The sequence below is a fragment of the Galeopterus variegatus genome, unplaced genomic scaffold (genome assembly GCF_000696425.1).
Source record: "Galeopterus variegatus unplaced genomic scaffold, G_variegatus-3.0.2 Scaffold116, whole genome shotgun sequence".
In the NCBI taxonomy this organism is placed as follows: domain Eukaryota; kingdom Metazoa; phylum Chordata; class Mammalia; order Dermoptera; family Cynocephalidae; genus Galeopterus; species Galeopterus variegatus.
Genome location: NW_007726227.1, coordinates 419961 through 436535, shown reverse-complemented (window position 1 = coordinate 436535; position 16575 = coordinate 419961). Strand labels below are relative to the sequence as shown.

Genomic DNA, 16575 nt, shown 5'->3' with positions numbered 1-16575 from the left:
CTCAACGTGTCCTAAAGAGAATGTACCACATTCCCCCCTCTCATGTGCTCTTTGGTCTGTGTTCCCTTTCCTGACACTTCTATCCCCACAGCCATCTCAGTCAGGGACCCGAGCACTGTCTTTGCTCACCCCTAACATGCATTCTGTGGTCTACTTTTTCCTGGTTCATTCCTTCATCTCTTGTTTGCTGAAAATTTTCTGTGTGGCACTCACTGGCCACACTTTGGGGCTGTTGAATTGGTGTCTTAACTTGGGTAACCGCCACAAAGCAGATCCTGAGCACCTGTTCAGTTGCAGGCAGTTTATTTGGAAGGTGGTTCAAGGAAATACCAGTGGGGGGGGGGGGCGTGGACGCTGGTGGGATGGAGCCAGTTCATACTGACTTAGAGGAGCTGATTGTGCCCATCTTTCCAGTTCCGCTTTCAATGATCCCATGTTGGTAGCTTGAAGTTTGCTATGATGGGAGTGTTGACATCAGGAAAATTGGCCAATGACTACAGATCAGGACTCTCCCCACCCCTCAGTGAGTTGGTTGTTAAACATTTCTCAGTGTGTCATTGGGAGCAGAGAATTGAAACAGGGAGGAGACAGCAGCTAATAAAGAGTGCTTTATCAAGAGAGTTACACTGGAGACAACTGGAGCTTAATCCCACTGGGGAGAATGCTGAAATCCAGTTTAGAATACACACCTCAAAGTCATCCCACTCAAGCGGCAAGGTCTTTATACAACGATTCATAGCAGTCATTGGCTGAGGGCTGCCTCTGTTGGGCCCAGTAGGATCCAGCAGCCAGAGGAAGCCCTCAGGCAGTAAAGGCAGGGCTGAGTGCAGAACGGCTGATTAAGACCCTGAGCACCAGCACTGGCCAAGGCTGAAACCCAGCCATTAGTGATTGTGGTTATTGTCTTTTTCTCCCCAGAGCTCGACCTCATGGACCTCATAGGAGAAGACAGAAAGTGGATGGTGGGGAGGAAGCTAATGCAGGTGAACGACACTCTGACTTCTGAAGATGCAGGGCTCCGGAGCAGCAAGAACTGCACTGAACCAGGTAACAGCGTGGCTCATGGGGCAGTGGTCACCATGCTCTCTGCTTATGGCTGGGGAAGAGCCAGGTGCCATGTTTTTTCTTTAAATTTTAGTCCAGAGGGACTTTAAGGACATTTAGGGCACGTGTCTAAGAAACTCAAAGGTGAGATCCTAAGGGATTATTAAAGTGTATTGCTACCTTTGTGTTCTTTTTCTAGTGGAGTTGGAGACAAGGTAAGTGAGAGACAGTGATTCTCCTGATTCTGTACAGGTGTCAAATGTGGAGGCTGGTGCTGGCAAATGAGAAACTGAATCAGGCATAGGATGAGTGAGGGTGTTCTGTGGCCGCCTTGGCTTTGGGCCCTGGGAGCCTCTCTGGCTGGTTTTTAATCAGGATCCATGTTTCTGTAACACTAAAGACACAGAGTTTGGGCCAGATCCCCTCCCATGACATTGATCTTCTTGGAAGAAGTAAATATTCATCTTTCAGTTATATTTGATGTATATTGTGCCTTTCCTCAGGAAGACATATGGAGCACTGCACCTGCGATATTACTAAACTGAAAGAGAAAACAGCCACAAAGGGGATCAAAGGGCACCAGCAATGATCAGGACCCAGACTCAGGGAAACGACACGTTCCCCTCTGGAGGGATGAGGTCCCTGATAGTTTAGACCAATGGTTGGCAAACTTGTTCTGGAAAGGGCTGGATTGCAAATATTTTAGGTTTTGCAGTCCATATATAGTCTCTGTAGTATGTTCTTTTAAAAACAATTTCTTTACAACACTTCAAAAATTTGAAAACCATTCTCAGCTCACACACTGTACAGAAACAGGCTGTGGCCTAGAGCAGGTCTGTGGCCATACTTTGCCACCCCGACTTGGACTTCACAGCTCTCTGGGACTTCCTTCCTTGCATGGTGGGGACTTAGGCCTCATGTGTGCCCCTTTCAAGGGCTCAGGAGTTCAAGGACATGTTGATCCCACATGGAAAGGCCAATCTCATTTTCAGTGTCATCATGGGAGGACATAAGCAACCTTTACTGTAGCCCAAAGAACCATAGACCTTTGAGTACAAAACGTGTTTCAAGAGGTTGTGTGTCTGCTCTTTTTTGGGAAGGTGGGTAAAAGTGCCCACCCATGCTGAGATCTTAATAATCAGCTCCCAAGCAAAGCCAGAAAGAATTAAAAATAGGTTATCCCCTTCCCCCAAAAAACCTACGTGATCTCTATTCCTCAAGCTGGAGAATTCAAGGTTTACTGTGGCTGTTATTAAATGCTCACAAGGAACTTTCTCGAAGGTTGGTGAAGCACGTGGGCTGCTACACGAGCTGGAATTGAAAAAGACCATGAAGGGTTTGAACTCCCCAGCTGAGGGGACAGAGCCGTGTGTGTTCTAAGAATATACCACGGACTGGCCTGAAAGGGCTTGACAGGATGGAGCAGGTTTTGTGCCAAGAACCCTGTCTCCTGATCTGGTCTTGTAGTCAAGTATTTTTCAACATCTGTCTCCAGCTACTAGGCTGCTGGTAACTGGGATGTTAGAGGACAGAAATACAGTAGTAGCCCAGTTGTCAATTTTGGTACGGGAAAGAATGGAGTTAGATACAATACGGTGACCAGCTCTGAGTGCTGGGTTCAGCCACACACAGGGCTGGCGGGGATGGAGGGTTTCTGCTGCCTGTTGTTGAGGTTGTGTTTCGGGGGAGGGTGGTTGGTCTCTCTGTGAGTGGCATTGCTCATTCCATTTGGAAATTCGTTCCTCAAAGTGATGGGTATAGAAACATAAAGTGCATTGAAAGCCAGTCCAAGAGAGGAAGTGACTCAGCTTCCTAGGTAGAAAAGAAAATGTCCAGGTTGATGCAAAAAGCACAAACCCAGCACTGGCCGGGAGACCTCAGGGAAAGAGATGGGAAGAAAGCTTCAGAAGGAAAATGGGAGGAGGGGAAAGAGAACTCAGTCAGGCTGTGTACAACAGGTCCAAAAAGAACACGGGACCAGGAGGGACATTCTTGATTTCCTCATTTGTAGACCAAAGGGACTGATGAGCTTGATTTCTAGGGCCCTTGATTCCAGGCCACACCCTCAGGTGGCCCAGGTCTGAGCTGACAGGGAAGAGGATCATGCCTGAAACAGGAAGAGTCCTGTTCAAATCCAATACATCAAGGGCTGGCTCAGAGCCTGTGTCCTTCACGAAGCCTGCCTGGACTGCCATAGACCGCAGTGACCACTCTGTTCTCTGAATGCTTTTGGTATAAAATGTCTCAAACTGCATTGTGTAATATGAATATTCAAAGATGATATTTCAATTCAAATGAATTCAAGTTAAATAAAATTAAAAATTCAGATTCTCAGTTGCACTATCCATGTATCGAAAACCCAATAGCTACATGTGGCTAGTGGCTGCCATAATTGGACAGATTATAGAACATTTCCATCATCACAGAGAGGTCAATTGGACAGGCTGGTCTAGAACTTCTGACTGTGTTTGGACATATCTCCTTTCTTTCCAATTCAGTTGCAAACATCCCGAGGACATGTAAATCAGAGAGCCCCATCTCTAACCTGGGTCTTGGAGTCACCTTCACCTGGTTTTAAATCGCAGCTGAGAAGCTGTGGGCTTTGGGCAAAATAGGCTCCCTAATCCTCTGTCCATTTCTCTGTGAAACTGAGATATGACTCTGACCTTTCAGGACTGCTGTGAGAAATGACAGTGGAGTGGTAGCGTACGCACAGCTTAGTCAACCCCAGGGTCAACCCCTCGCAGTCAGAGCTCGCTCATGACTGCCCACTGTCTGCTGGGGGCGCCCATCTCCCCGTTACGGGTGGGTCACAGTGCAAGACTCCTAGAGCAAATTCTCCAGCTGGTGCCCACAGGAACAGGCAGATACGTCCGTCTGGTCCTGTCAACAGGCCACACCCTCAGGTGGCCCAGGTCTAGAGCTGTCAGTCAGCTGGACAAGGAGGCTCAAGCACGGTCTTCTCACACAGATAAGCTCTGAAGACCCCGTGCCTAGGATGAGCCACTGCCTGTGCCGAACCATGCTTCTGACAACACTGTGATCTGGACCTTGCCGTGCACACACTACCCCCAGTCATCTCAGTGCCCTTTCCAGATGCTGTTGGAAGTCTGCTTCTCAGTCTCAACCGAATCAATATTTATGAAAAGTGATTGAGATCCAGAGCACTCCTAAGGTCTTGATTTAGAATTAGAGTGTTAATAGTATTCGTGTTATCTACCTCTGACCTGTGGTGGGGTGAAAGGGCAGAACTGGAGTGAGCCAAGGGCAGCTTCATTCACAGAAGGTCACCCAGTTTCCCTTAAGAGGCCTCATACGCGATGAATATGACATGTGCTTTGTCAGTATAGTGGTGTTTCCTCTCCGAAGTCTTAATGTAGGGGTGAGGAAGTGAGCCCTGGGGCTTCTGGACTCCTTCCCTTCCCATTTGTGATGACGTCAGCAGCAGCAGTGGACTTTATGAGGACGATGGATCAGGGTCCCCTGTGCTTGGATGGGTGATTATTTACATAGGAACTTGGGCATTTGGGATGGCAGTGTGTGTGCCCTGGCCATGTGAGTAATGGTGCCAAGGTCACAGGCTAGAGTTAATTTGGCATCTGTCATAAAGTACTCCTAGTTGCCACTTGTGATGTCACAGGGCTTCTCAGACTGTGTTCTCAGAACCCCTGGCTTTAGATGCTATTAGAGTAAGGTTACAGATTCAGGGGCTGGAGATGGAGTCACCTCTATTCTGGTGCTAGTCTCTGCGGGGATATGAGGTTGATTTGCTCCTTAGAGGCCCATTTCCTCATCTATGAAATAGACCTTCAACTACTTTATCCCATCCACTTCACAAATCCAGCAGTTCCAAGAAATTTCAAGAATAGATTCACAAAAACTTCCACCCCAAGACACCCTGCCACTTTCCTTAATAACTACTTTACTTTGCAAAATTCCGTGCCATACCTTAACCCTTCTTTTTCTTCCTCTGTCCCTCTCCCTTTCCCCTTTTCTCTCTCTCTTACCACCTCCATGTCCCTCTCCCCACCCCTTCTCTCTCCAAAAACCAGAGCCCAGGGCACCCAGTTTGTGGGCTAGGGGAAGCCCAGGGTGCACGGTGCCCTTCATGTGCTATGTGTGTCTGTGACTGGTGTAGTAACAGCTGAGATTAGACCCTCTTCCTATGACAGCTGCTACTTTAAAGATATATTGCTTTATGCATTTTGGATTTTTAAAAATTTTTTTTATTTTTTATTTTGTCAATATACAATGTAGTTGATTTTCGTGTCCCTTTACCAGTTCCTACCCCGCCCCCAGCAGCATCATATCTGTTCACTTAAAAAGTTCAAGGAATTTGGATTTTTTTTAATGGCATTCTTTCTCAGCACTTCAAAGACCTGGTACTGGTGGAAATTTGTGATTTTTTGTGTCTCCAGAATGGTGTGAAAAAGATTGACCTCCAAGTTCCAATTTTTCTGCAGTTTTTTCAGCTCTCTGTGAATATTTAAGGTTGTTTTCTTAGCCTGACACTGCCGATTTCATCTGAACCCTGGAAATACATTGTTTTTTTTTTTTTGGCAAATAACACTTAAATTTGTTTACCCAAATGATCTATTAAGAGAAATTTAACTTTGAATAAATTTGATCTCTGGAAAATTAAGTTAACTAAATGTAATTTTGAGAGTGGTGAGCAACCGTAGCAGAAATGAATTCTTTGTGATATTTATTTGTACACTTTGCAGTCTGTCTCCAGAAAAACTATCATTTTTTGGTTTTCAGTTTTTTGATATTTTGAGGAAATGAGCTTTTCCTCAGAGTACCTCTTTCAAATAAACTTTGGAAGAAGGAAAATGTTTAAAATGATGGCCTTTGGTGTGGGCTTCACTGTGATATCACTAGATTTCCTTTTGATAAAGGGTCATCTCACGTTAACTGCCTGGCTTACGTGGTCTAAGGCCTCTGAAGGAAAGGAAGTCACCTGGGCCTGTGTTGCAAGACCGAGGTGAGGCTGGCAGGGCACTGGCCCTATGAGGAATGTTTACCAGGCCAGGTCTTTCCCGGAATGGCTGGATACCACATAGTCTGAGTTAAATGTGAGTTGCAGAAGAGGAGGGAAGCCAGAGGTATATTCAAGGGGTAATTGTGGCCATAAATAAGAACTAGAACCCAGACACAGATGGGCAAGTAGGCACATTGGTTCAGGGTGCTGGCCAAGAACAAAGTAAGTGTTGGGATCCCACTGTTTTGGGGGGTTTAAACCATAACTTTGGGGATGGCTGGTTTAAAATCATATGGCTGGGCATGACCAATCTACAAATCATGATACTTTCTCATCTTTTACGTGAAGAAAACCAAGATCCAGAGGGATAAACAACCTGCCCAGGGTCCCAGGACTTGTCAGAAGCAAAGTAGGGCCACCCAATTCCCACAGTAGACACACTATACATATTAATAATTGAATAAAAGATCTGACATTTGCACAGTCTAGAGTAGCACTGTCCAATAGAAACATAATGCAAGCTACATGTCATTTTACATTTTCTAGTAGCTACGTTACAAAAGTAAAAAGAAACAGGTAAAATTAATTTTAGTAATATATTTTATTTAATCAAATATATCCAAAATATTAAGAATGACAAATTGCAATCACCTTGTATGGTTATCTTTAAATTTGAACCCAGGAAAGAACTGAATTTAAAGTCTTAAAATCCATACATTATTTTGTAGCTCACATGACTCTCACTAACTTTTTTCTGCACTTGTAATTTCTATAATGATTTAAATATATCTGCTGACATTCTTAGCTGGAACAAATTAGACACTAATGTGATTTGCTTTTTAATTTGTGTCAAAATTCTTTACTGAGTTCGTTAGATAGGATAATAGTTGCTGTAACAGATAAAACCCACAGCTTTGGGGGTTTAACACAAGAGACATTTATTTCTTTCTCATGTAAAGGAAGACCAGAAACAGCATGGAGTTCTGTGCATAGTAGGGGTTATGGGCTAGATGCTCGCATCTGCTCACACTCCTCGGGCCGAAGCTAAGTCACAGGACAACTTCTAACTCCAGGAATGCTGGGACAGGTACATTAGCAGCAGGTAGAAAGAAGAAGTGAGAACAGATTTGATGAGCAGGTAGATCGTCTCTGCTACCTTAATTTTCTCCAAATTAATTTGTTTTTGAGAAATAAGTTTTCAACTTTCCTTTAGGCTCATCTTATTGCAAAAGCAGCATAGTCCCACTATAGAAAAATCATAACCCAAACTTATGTCTTTCAAGCCTGGATTTAGCTCTTGGTTTAATCTTCATGATTCTCACCCGGCCAAGGGGACACCATTTGATTATCTTTTCATCTAGAGAGGGTCATCAGTTGGGTAGAAATTGTCCCAGTTTTTCTCATTTGCAAATTGCATCTTTTTGGTGGGAATACAAGAACCTTGGGGAAACTAATGAACATTTTTGTGTAGATGATGTCATCGGCAGTAGTGCGGAAAGAGCTTGGGTTACGGAGTAAACGATGCCAGGGGAGTTTCCTAAATTCTTTGAACCTCATTTTCACCCTCTGTAAAATGCAGATTAAGATGCTTTCTTCACAGAGTTGTGGTGATCATTAAGTGAAGTAAGCTTTGGAAAGCAGCTGGGCCCTCAATCATTGCATGTGCTTAATAAGTTGTAGCTGGATTGTCTTTGTTACCAGAAATACAATGGGTGGTAGACGGATGGAAGTCGTTTGCAGGCACTCTGCCACTCTGCAGGCAAGATGATTAAGATTGTGGGATTATTAAGATTGTTTTAAAGATGAATAAATCATCTAGTGTAGTTCAGTGACAACGTGACATTCTTACAGGGTGAGCTGTGGGAAGAGGACATAGAGAGGTATGAACTAGGAGGCATCTGACTAGTGGGGTTTTCTGGCCTAAGAAGTCACTATGTAGACAAACAGGATAAAATAGGGAGTAGAGGATTTTCCACCTCATGCTGATGAAGAGTTTAAAAGTCTCAGGCTCTGGGAGGAAAGCACCGAACACTGTTTGTTTCTCCTAACTTTGATATTCCTTTAGGACTTTTTATTGAGGCATTCTTTAAAACCCTGTTCCTTAAAAGCAGCCCAGGAGGCCTGATCCAGTGAGTGGTACCTGGAATCCTTCTGAAACACAGGTAAATGATGGTGGACTTTTCAAAGAGGTTTCACATTCATTAGCTCATTCAAACACATTTAGCCCTTGGAACGAATACCTCAAGGTTAGGAATGACTGTATTATGATACCCAGTAGATAGATGAATTAGACTGAGGCCAAGGCAAGTTGATTAAAGAAATGAGATTCAGAGTCATAAATGTGAAAAGAAGCTTAGGGATTATTGCTTCAAGTGGCTTCCAGACTCTTTTCCTCTAAGCCCGGGCTTAACAAAGGAGAGCCCTTGGCCAAATTGGGCTGTTGACTGTTTTTGTGAATAAAGTTTTATTAGAACACAGCCACACACATCCATTTATGTGGTGTCTGTGGCTGCTTTTGGTCTACAAAGGCAGAGTTGAGTCGTTGCAACACAGACCACAGGGCCTGCAAAGCCTAAAACATTTACTCTCTGGCCCTTTACAGAAATGTTTGCTGCTGCCCCGTGTTCTAGGTCCTGGGACTGGTGACTCTAGTGGTCTGGAGGGGAGGTTGAGGCCTCTCCCCAAAGGCTCACTGTAGCTTCTCCAGGCCTGACACCTTTCTCAGCAGGCTCCATGGCACACTGGGGGCAGCTGGGCTGAGGGCTGCAGGAGAGCAGGCTGAGGCACCTCACCAAGTATGCTTTGGACACAGGCACTAAGCGTGGGCTGTGGCCATCCCTCCAGTTTGTAGACCCCCAGGGTAGGTCCCACTGAAGCCTACAATAGGCTCATGTTCCACCTCAGAGAGTAAGTTTAAATAAGTACATGTCTAGGTTACCATATGAGTGCTTCTGAGGTTCCTGATACAGTGTTAATCCCGTTCATTTGGCTGAAATTTCCATAATAGAACAAAAAAAATCTGAATTAAAGATTAGCTGCCCTTTATAGAAGCTGACTCAGAACAAAATGGACTTGGGCCCAGCCCAGTGGCTTATTTGTCCCTGTCAAGGCCTTTGCGCCATGACCTCAGCCTGGGTTCCCTGCCCTGAGCCTGCTGTGGGAATCCCAGGGCTCAATCTACACCCACAGTGTTGGATCAGGAACACTGGGTTGCGAAAGGAAAGACAACAGGCTGCAGACTCCCGGGACAGGCCACTCTGCAGGAGCAAAGGACTGGGATCCAAAAAGGGGGCTGGATGCATTTAAACTTCTGTCACCTCGAAGTGTGCACCTGCCTCAGGGTCTTGAGAGAACCTGGAGGTAAGGAGGGCCCGCATCTTGTCACTGTAGACTACTCCCAGACACAGGCAGAGGTGTAGGCCAGGGTTCCACAGACACAGACCTGGGGAGGTATCCTGACTGACAGCCACGGGCTTGGGGGGCCCTGGGCCGGCCACTGAACTTGCTCTGTGAAGTGGGAATAATTAATGGGACAAACAGAAAGAGTCGGTGGAATAAAGTGTGTCAGTACTTAGTGCACAGCAAGCGCTCAGCCCGTGGATGGATGCCTACCTCCTGAGCATGCACTGTGAGGGTCCTGAGGGGCCTCACACACGGGGTCCCCGTGAGTCATGCTGAGGAGATAGTGATGATTATGCATGCCGTTGATTCCTTTCTCTGCTTTTTAGGGCCTGGGGATTTCCTGCTACAGGAGGAGAGTAAAATGAATCTGACAGGTACTAATATTATGAAAACCCAGGTGGAAAGCAAAAATAGTCTCAAGTGTCAAAGCATATGTGCGGGTCACACGAGCAGCCTGTCAGTGTCGAAGAAAGCCTCTTGTCGGAGCTTTTCTGGGGGAATGGGAATTCCACTTATGCTGAAGTCTTGTTGATTTGCCCTGGGCAAATCCAGACAAATCACCGATGATGGGGACTTTGGTCTTTAGAGTGAATACGCAAGGTTGGGTGTATGGAATGGGTAACAGTGGATGCAGGGATTGCCGGGGCGTGAGCAGGTGGAGAAGGAGTGGGGCTCGTTCTGTACTTGACTCTGTCCCCCTTTGTCTTAGTCCATTTGAGCTGCTGTAACAGAATGCCATGGACTGGTGACTTCTAAGCCACAGACATTTATTTCTCATAGTTCTGGAGGCTGGAAGTCTGAGATCAGGGCATCAGCAGATTCAGTGTCTGGTGAGGGCCACTTTCTCGGTCATAGATGGTGCCTTCTCAGTGTGACTTCACATGGTGGAAGTGGCAAGGCAGCTCTCTGGAATCTTTTTTATAAGGACACTAATTCCATTCCTAATCACCTTCCTGAAGACCCTACCTCCTCATGACTTTGGGGTGAGGATTTCAACATATGAGTTTTGGGGGAACATAGCACCCTTTCACCATTGTGACTGTTGAGGTGCACGTCTGCCCTTTGGACGTGCCTTAAGTCGACTCATCCAGAAAGAGGTGACCTATGTTCCACAGGCATAGGAGCCACTGTCCTTCTACAGAAACACAGAGTTTTCCCACTGCCTGCTCCATTTTAATCACAAATATGGGGCCAATTTATCAAACTGAATTTTTAAATACTGAATTTAAAAGAAGGAAAGTTTTAACACAACTGTAGCCCCACCTACCCACCCCCAGCTGTTTTTATCCATTGACCTCCGTTTCATGCAGGACATTGGCTCCTTTGCAGAATCATTTTGTGTTTGTGGCTCAGAAAAGGAGGTTTCCTTTAAGGGTTTGCAAGCCAAATAACTCGGTTCCAGGTGGCTCTACTTAGTGGTTCCCAGGGGGACAGAATCTCTCAGTAGCTACCATAATAAATCTAGAATTATTGTCCTATCAGTGCCACAGTTTCATGTGCTGTTTCTGTAACATTTTTCATCCTCTCTCTCCCCATTGTCTCAAGAATCTTGCCTTTTGGTAATTTACTTTTTTTTTTTTCACTCTAGCACCTTATTATGAACATTTGCAAACATACAGAAAAACAGAATTTTTGAGTGAGCACCTATAGACCCAACATCTAGGTTCTATAGTTTACAATATACTATACTGGCTTTATCACATGTTTATCCATCTATCCAACCTATATTCCTGCATCAGTCCATCTTATTTTAGTTGATTTCAAAATAATTTGCAGAAATCGATACACTCCCTCTCACTCATTTAGCACACATAGCATTACTAAGGTTTATTATTTGTTTGCCCTTCTTCTTTGTCTGTTGCATTTATTACAGTATGAAGTGCATAAGTTTTAAGTGTACCATCCATGAGTTTGGGCACGCGATTACATGTGCGCACCCAGCCTCTATCAAGGTGCACATCATACCGTCATCCCAGGAGTTCCTCCATTCCCCTTCTCAGGAAATGCCCAGCCCACCCCTACACAACCACTCTTGATTTCTACCACAGAATAGTTTATGTCTGTTCTAGAATTCATGTGCACAAATCATACAATATACTTGTATATTCTTTGATGTAAGGCTTCTTAATCAGCACTCAGTTTTTGAGATTCATCCATGTTTTTGTGTGTGGATAGGTTCTTGACTACAGATGTACACACACACGTACACATATGTAGATATACATCTATACATATATGTGACATATACACTATGATAAACTTTCCAGGTAAATGTTAATCCGTTGGGTGTATTCTCTCCAGGTAATGCCTTGTAGATTTTCATCATTTTTTTATTACTTTAGTTCAACTTGCAAAGAGACTTCTGTGATGTCTGGCAAGTTAGTCAGAGCTTTGGTTGACCAAGGGCCAGTTATCCCTAAAATCCTTCTCTGCTCCCTCCAAAGTAGAACTATGAACTGGACTGAGAATCTGTGGTAATAGGAAAGGAGGGCAGAAGGGAGGAAGAGGTCTCCCGGTCCTTAGTACCTTATAGCCAGCCATGCTTCGCCAGGTGTGGCACTGCACATTCAGCTATGACAAGAAGTGGGAGGAGAGGAGCCTAGACAGAGGAGGCAGTGGTGTGACTTGTTTGTAAGCAGCCACATTATTCTGGTGTGGAAACTGCTTCCAGGGATCAGGAGGCCTGCGTTGGTTCTTCCCTGCTGGAGCTGAGCAGACTCCTCGTTGCAAACACGTGTCAGAGAGAGCAAGCCATTCATTTTTTAAGCACCTTTATGGGAAATAGATGCCTGGTTAAGTAAGGAAACCATGTCCCCTGCACTAGAGTGGGAATCGTGGGTGTTAGGGTCTTTGGAAAGAGTCAGGTCCTCATTTTCCCAGACAAACTCTGTCCCAGAAGAGCCCCTTGTTGGTGTAGGACCACATTTGTTATTTTGTGTCTCTTTATTATTTGTTAGTTCCTGACGCACAAGTTGGTCTTGCATAGGTAATTTGAGATGCACAGATGACATGTGCTGCGATGGCCATCTTTAATACATTGCTGCACTCATCAAGTTCCTTGATTTAGTTTTGGTTCCCTTAGAAGCAGATGCTGAGACAAGAATTTGGGTGTGTGTAGTTTATTTAGGAGCTGATCCCAGGAAACACCAGTAGGGAATGGGGAAGTGACACTGGAAGGGAAGACCAGGTAGCCAATATCTGGTACGTCATCAGCTAGTTACTACTGTGGGCACCTTAATCTCGCTGGGGAGCCCCAGGGTACAGTGTAGCACACACACCTCCGAGTTCTCCCACCAAGGGCAAGGCAGTTGAGGTATCCATACACCAGCTTCCATCAGGGGGCTGCTCTAAGGGGTGTCAACTCCCTGGCACGTTCAGCCTGCCCCTCATGCAGGTAGTCCAGTACCTGTGACCAGAGACAGCCTCAGGTAAAGGGGTACAGGGGGCTGGTGGTTGGAAGTTGGGCCAGTGTGCACCAAAGAGCTAAGGGTGAGGGGGAGGGGATTTGGCAGCGACAGCTCTTGCTAAACTTCTGCTTCCCCTTTCCGACTTTGTGGTCTCAGCGTTGTTGAACAGGTTGGAAAGCTCATCCTAACCCCGGAGACTGTGTCACGGCTCTTCCCTTCCTCTGTGTGTGCATGCGTTCATCTTGCTAAACACGGGCTCTCAGACTTGCCCTGTGAGTTTGGACCACCCTGTGCCGTGTGTTTGTACTCCTGCTGGTGGCTCTCCGGGCCATGCCACAGGCAGCAGGGTCGGGCTGAAGTTGCCGAGGAGGGTCTGCGGGAGAGAGAGGAGGCTTTTATGAAAACCAGGAAATGTCCTTTCTTTCTCATTTATTTTTTACCACCTCCACCCATACGTCCGACTTCTGAGGACCCCAGGGAAGCTCAAAACATGTCAGAGTTGAAAAAAGGGAAACAATAAAATCTTGCTGCCTAAGCCCCTTCTGCAAGAGTATAGAGGCTTTGTTCACGAGGATTCCCTCACCAGGCAGATCTCTTTATTTTGCAATCATCTAAAGTAAGTGAGTTATTTCTAGACGTGTTGCTGGGGCCCGGGGCCTGGAACTTATGTCAACTCAGAGAGAAGACTCATTGAGCCCTGAATAGAAGTTGGGAAAGGCGGCGTCACCCAGACCTGCAGCCGTCCCGCCGTCTTCTGCGCGTGTGTTATTTTAGGGACATGTGCTGGCTTTTCTGGCTCCGGAGTCAAAAGCTAATGGATCTGTGTCTTCAGGCGACTGTTGATCCCTCACTCGGCTCTATCCTGTGGGCAGTAGAATCCGTATTTCACATGAAATCATCTTTCAAAGTGATTTGATGTGTTTAAAGTTGGGAACCCTCTTGCCCTGGCATTCAGGTCTTCCATGATTTTGTATTTCCAAGATGCCCCCACCAAATGTGGGGCACATCCAACTTAGTGGTGCTCTTCAGCCCAAAGCCTGGCACAACGGGAGGTCATTTGTGTGGGAATGAGATGTGCAGATCCCTCAAAGGTGATGGAGTGAAGTTTCTAGAGGAAGGGCTGTACCTTGTGGTGTTTTAACACATGCCCCAAAGTGCTTTGATGTCTTTCTCAACGTGAAGTGAATCTCATGTGACTTAAATATGGCTGGACTTCGTGACTTGCTTCTAACAGATAGAATGTGGCAGAAGTGTGTGCCTTCCACAGCTGGGTCATAAAAAGAATGCAGCTTCAACCCAGTTCTCTCTAAGGATGGTGGCTCTCAGTACCTGGCTACCAGGCACGGAGGAAGCCCAGGTGTCCAGGGAGGCCATGTGATACTGCTGAAATCAGCAGCTCAGCTGAGGTCCCGGTGGACAGCCAGCATCCACACCAGAGTGTGCATGAAGACATCTCCTAGAGGACCTCAGCTCCAGTCATCTTCTGACTGCAACCACAGGGGAGACCCCGAGTGAAAACTGCCTCACTGATCCCAGTCACCTGCAGAACCAGGAGAGGTAATAACAGTAAATGATTGTTGCTGTTTTGAGCCTCCAGTTTGGGTTGGTTTGTTATGTGACTGTGTGGTGACCGATACACATATGCTCATTGTCACACTGCTGAAGAACCTCCGGGCCAATAAAGGGCTTCCTCCCTTCTTTGGGAGCAGTGACTGACTCAATTCTTGCTTCCCAAGAAAACTCCTTCCTCAGACACTTCTGGGGGAGGAGTGAGGGAAGGGCGTCTCTCCTGATCCCCAGAGTCTCCAGCTTGCTCCAAGTTTTGTGACTTGGAGTCTGGCATGAGGTTTCCAGCTGTGTTGGCCTCACTAGTTGGGGATTGAGGGCCTGTTTGATGTCTGGCTATGAGGAGAGAGGGGCTCAGCTGCTGTCTTTCTCCCTCTGAACGAGACCACAGTGTGGTGGGAGCTGCGGGAAATAGCTCTCAGTGCTGTCCCCAGGCTCTGGGCCCCTGGACGACACTGCACCTGACTTGCTTTTTAGTTGTGACTTTCACAACTGAGCCTCGGGCTTCCGGAAGTAGCCAGCTGCAGGACGCATAGCAGTGTGGCTCTAGTGTCCCTTCCAGTGCTTCGGTCCTGTGGAGGGCGGGTCCCTGTGTGCCCAGCAAGGGGTCCTTCCTTTCACCTCCTCCCTGCACTTCTCCCTGTTCAGCCCAGGAATGGATCCACCATTTCTTCACTGGCTCTTGGGGAGAAGAATCTGCAAAGGTGCTGCAAAAATGGAAGCTACTGTTAAAGGATTAGTGAGCAATTACCAGGTCGGGCAGGAGCAGCACATCTATGGAGCTATTATATCTCCTCTTAACCATAAGTTAGAGTCAAAAACTCCCAACACTCACAGACTTAAAAAAGTCATGTGGCCCAGCAGCCCATGCGATGCCTGAATTTCCTTTGTAGCAATACCATAAATTCCTCTCCTGTCACGTCCTGGGATATCCTCTGTGATGGGAACTCACTCCCCACCTCCTTTCAGACGCCTTTTATTCCCTGGGCGACTGGGATTATTAAAATTGTCTTCCTCGTGATGAACCAAAGTAATTTTTCTTTTAGTCATTTTGAGTTCTGTAAAATAAATCTTATTCCTTTTCTGCATGGCATGCCTTTGAGGTCAGCAATTAAGTGCTTCCCTGTTCAGGCTTCCCTCCCTTCAGTTTTTCAGCTGCCTCATTAAGTGACATGGTTTAGAGATTCCCCCTCACCACCACTGTCCTGCTTATGGTGCTGGGCCAGATGTTAATCTCTTCAGCTCTTAAAAATCAGCCTCCTGTTTGTATGTCTGAGCAACATGTTAAGGAATTGGACCTGATTCAGTCCATGCTCACCTGTTAGATATTTCAGATGCAAACCAGCATTCCTAAACTAGGACTTACATCCATAGGTTCTTTCCAGGGACAAGGTAAAGGAACCAGGCATTTGTCAGGTGCCTTGTTGGAGCCAGGGCTGAGCTAAGTGCTCTACCTGCAGGATCTTCTTAATTCTGCTAACACGCCCATGAGTCAGGCATTCCAGGAGCATTCAGCAAGGGTGTGGCAGAGCAGGAATTAAAACCAGGCCACACTTTTAAGTACTCCTTCCCAGCACCCGCTCCTCCCTAAGCGGAACTTTAGGGAAGAATGTCCAGTTGATGCGTTATTTCCACAGTAGTGGTCTTTGCCCTGCAGGGGTAAGCCCTGTGTGGCAGAGACCAGGGCTGTTCTGCTTATCATACGTATCGCCAGGGTATAGATAGTACCTGCAACAGGGTAATCGGGTCTCAAATATTTGTGGATGCTTAATCTTCGTTGAATAAATGAATGAATGAATGAATCTTTATAACTTCTCTGACTGTTGTGTTTTTTCCTTTTACATTTTATTTTGAAACAACCAAAAATATAGAAAACTATCAGGGAAAATAAAACAACAGTGTATTTACTCTCAGAATTAATAAATATAATTTATTGCTTTTTATATTTGCTTCTATCCATTTATAAGAAATAAACATTGTAGAGAAGGTTGGCGTCATTTGCCTTGTCGGGTCTTTCACCTCCAGAATTAAACATCATTCTTATTCAGAGGTGTCTGGCCTGGGTTTAATATTTTTGCCTCATGCATATGTATGAGTAAGCAATAAATAATTCTTGGTGTGGTTTTTTTTTTTTTTTTTTTTTTTTTTTTTTTTTTTTTTTTTTTTCCGTTTCCG

General features: G+C 45.7%; 1 protein-coding gene across 1 annotated transcript in view; it reads left to right on the top strand.

The window, feature by feature from the left end:
• The first annotated feature begins 926 nt into the window (after window positions 1-926).
• The window catches only part of SLC24A3 (solute carrier family 24 (sodium/potassium/calcium exchanger), member 3), a 406199-nt gene continuing 390550 nt past the window's right edge, over window positions 927-16575 (top strand). The window contains exon 1 of the mRNA XM_008587241.1: window positions 927-1047. Within this exon, the coding sequence (XP_008585463.1) occupies window positions 930-1047 (118 nt within the window). The 5' untranslated portion in view covers window positions 927-929. The remainder of the gene's footprint in view (window positions 1048-16575) is intronic.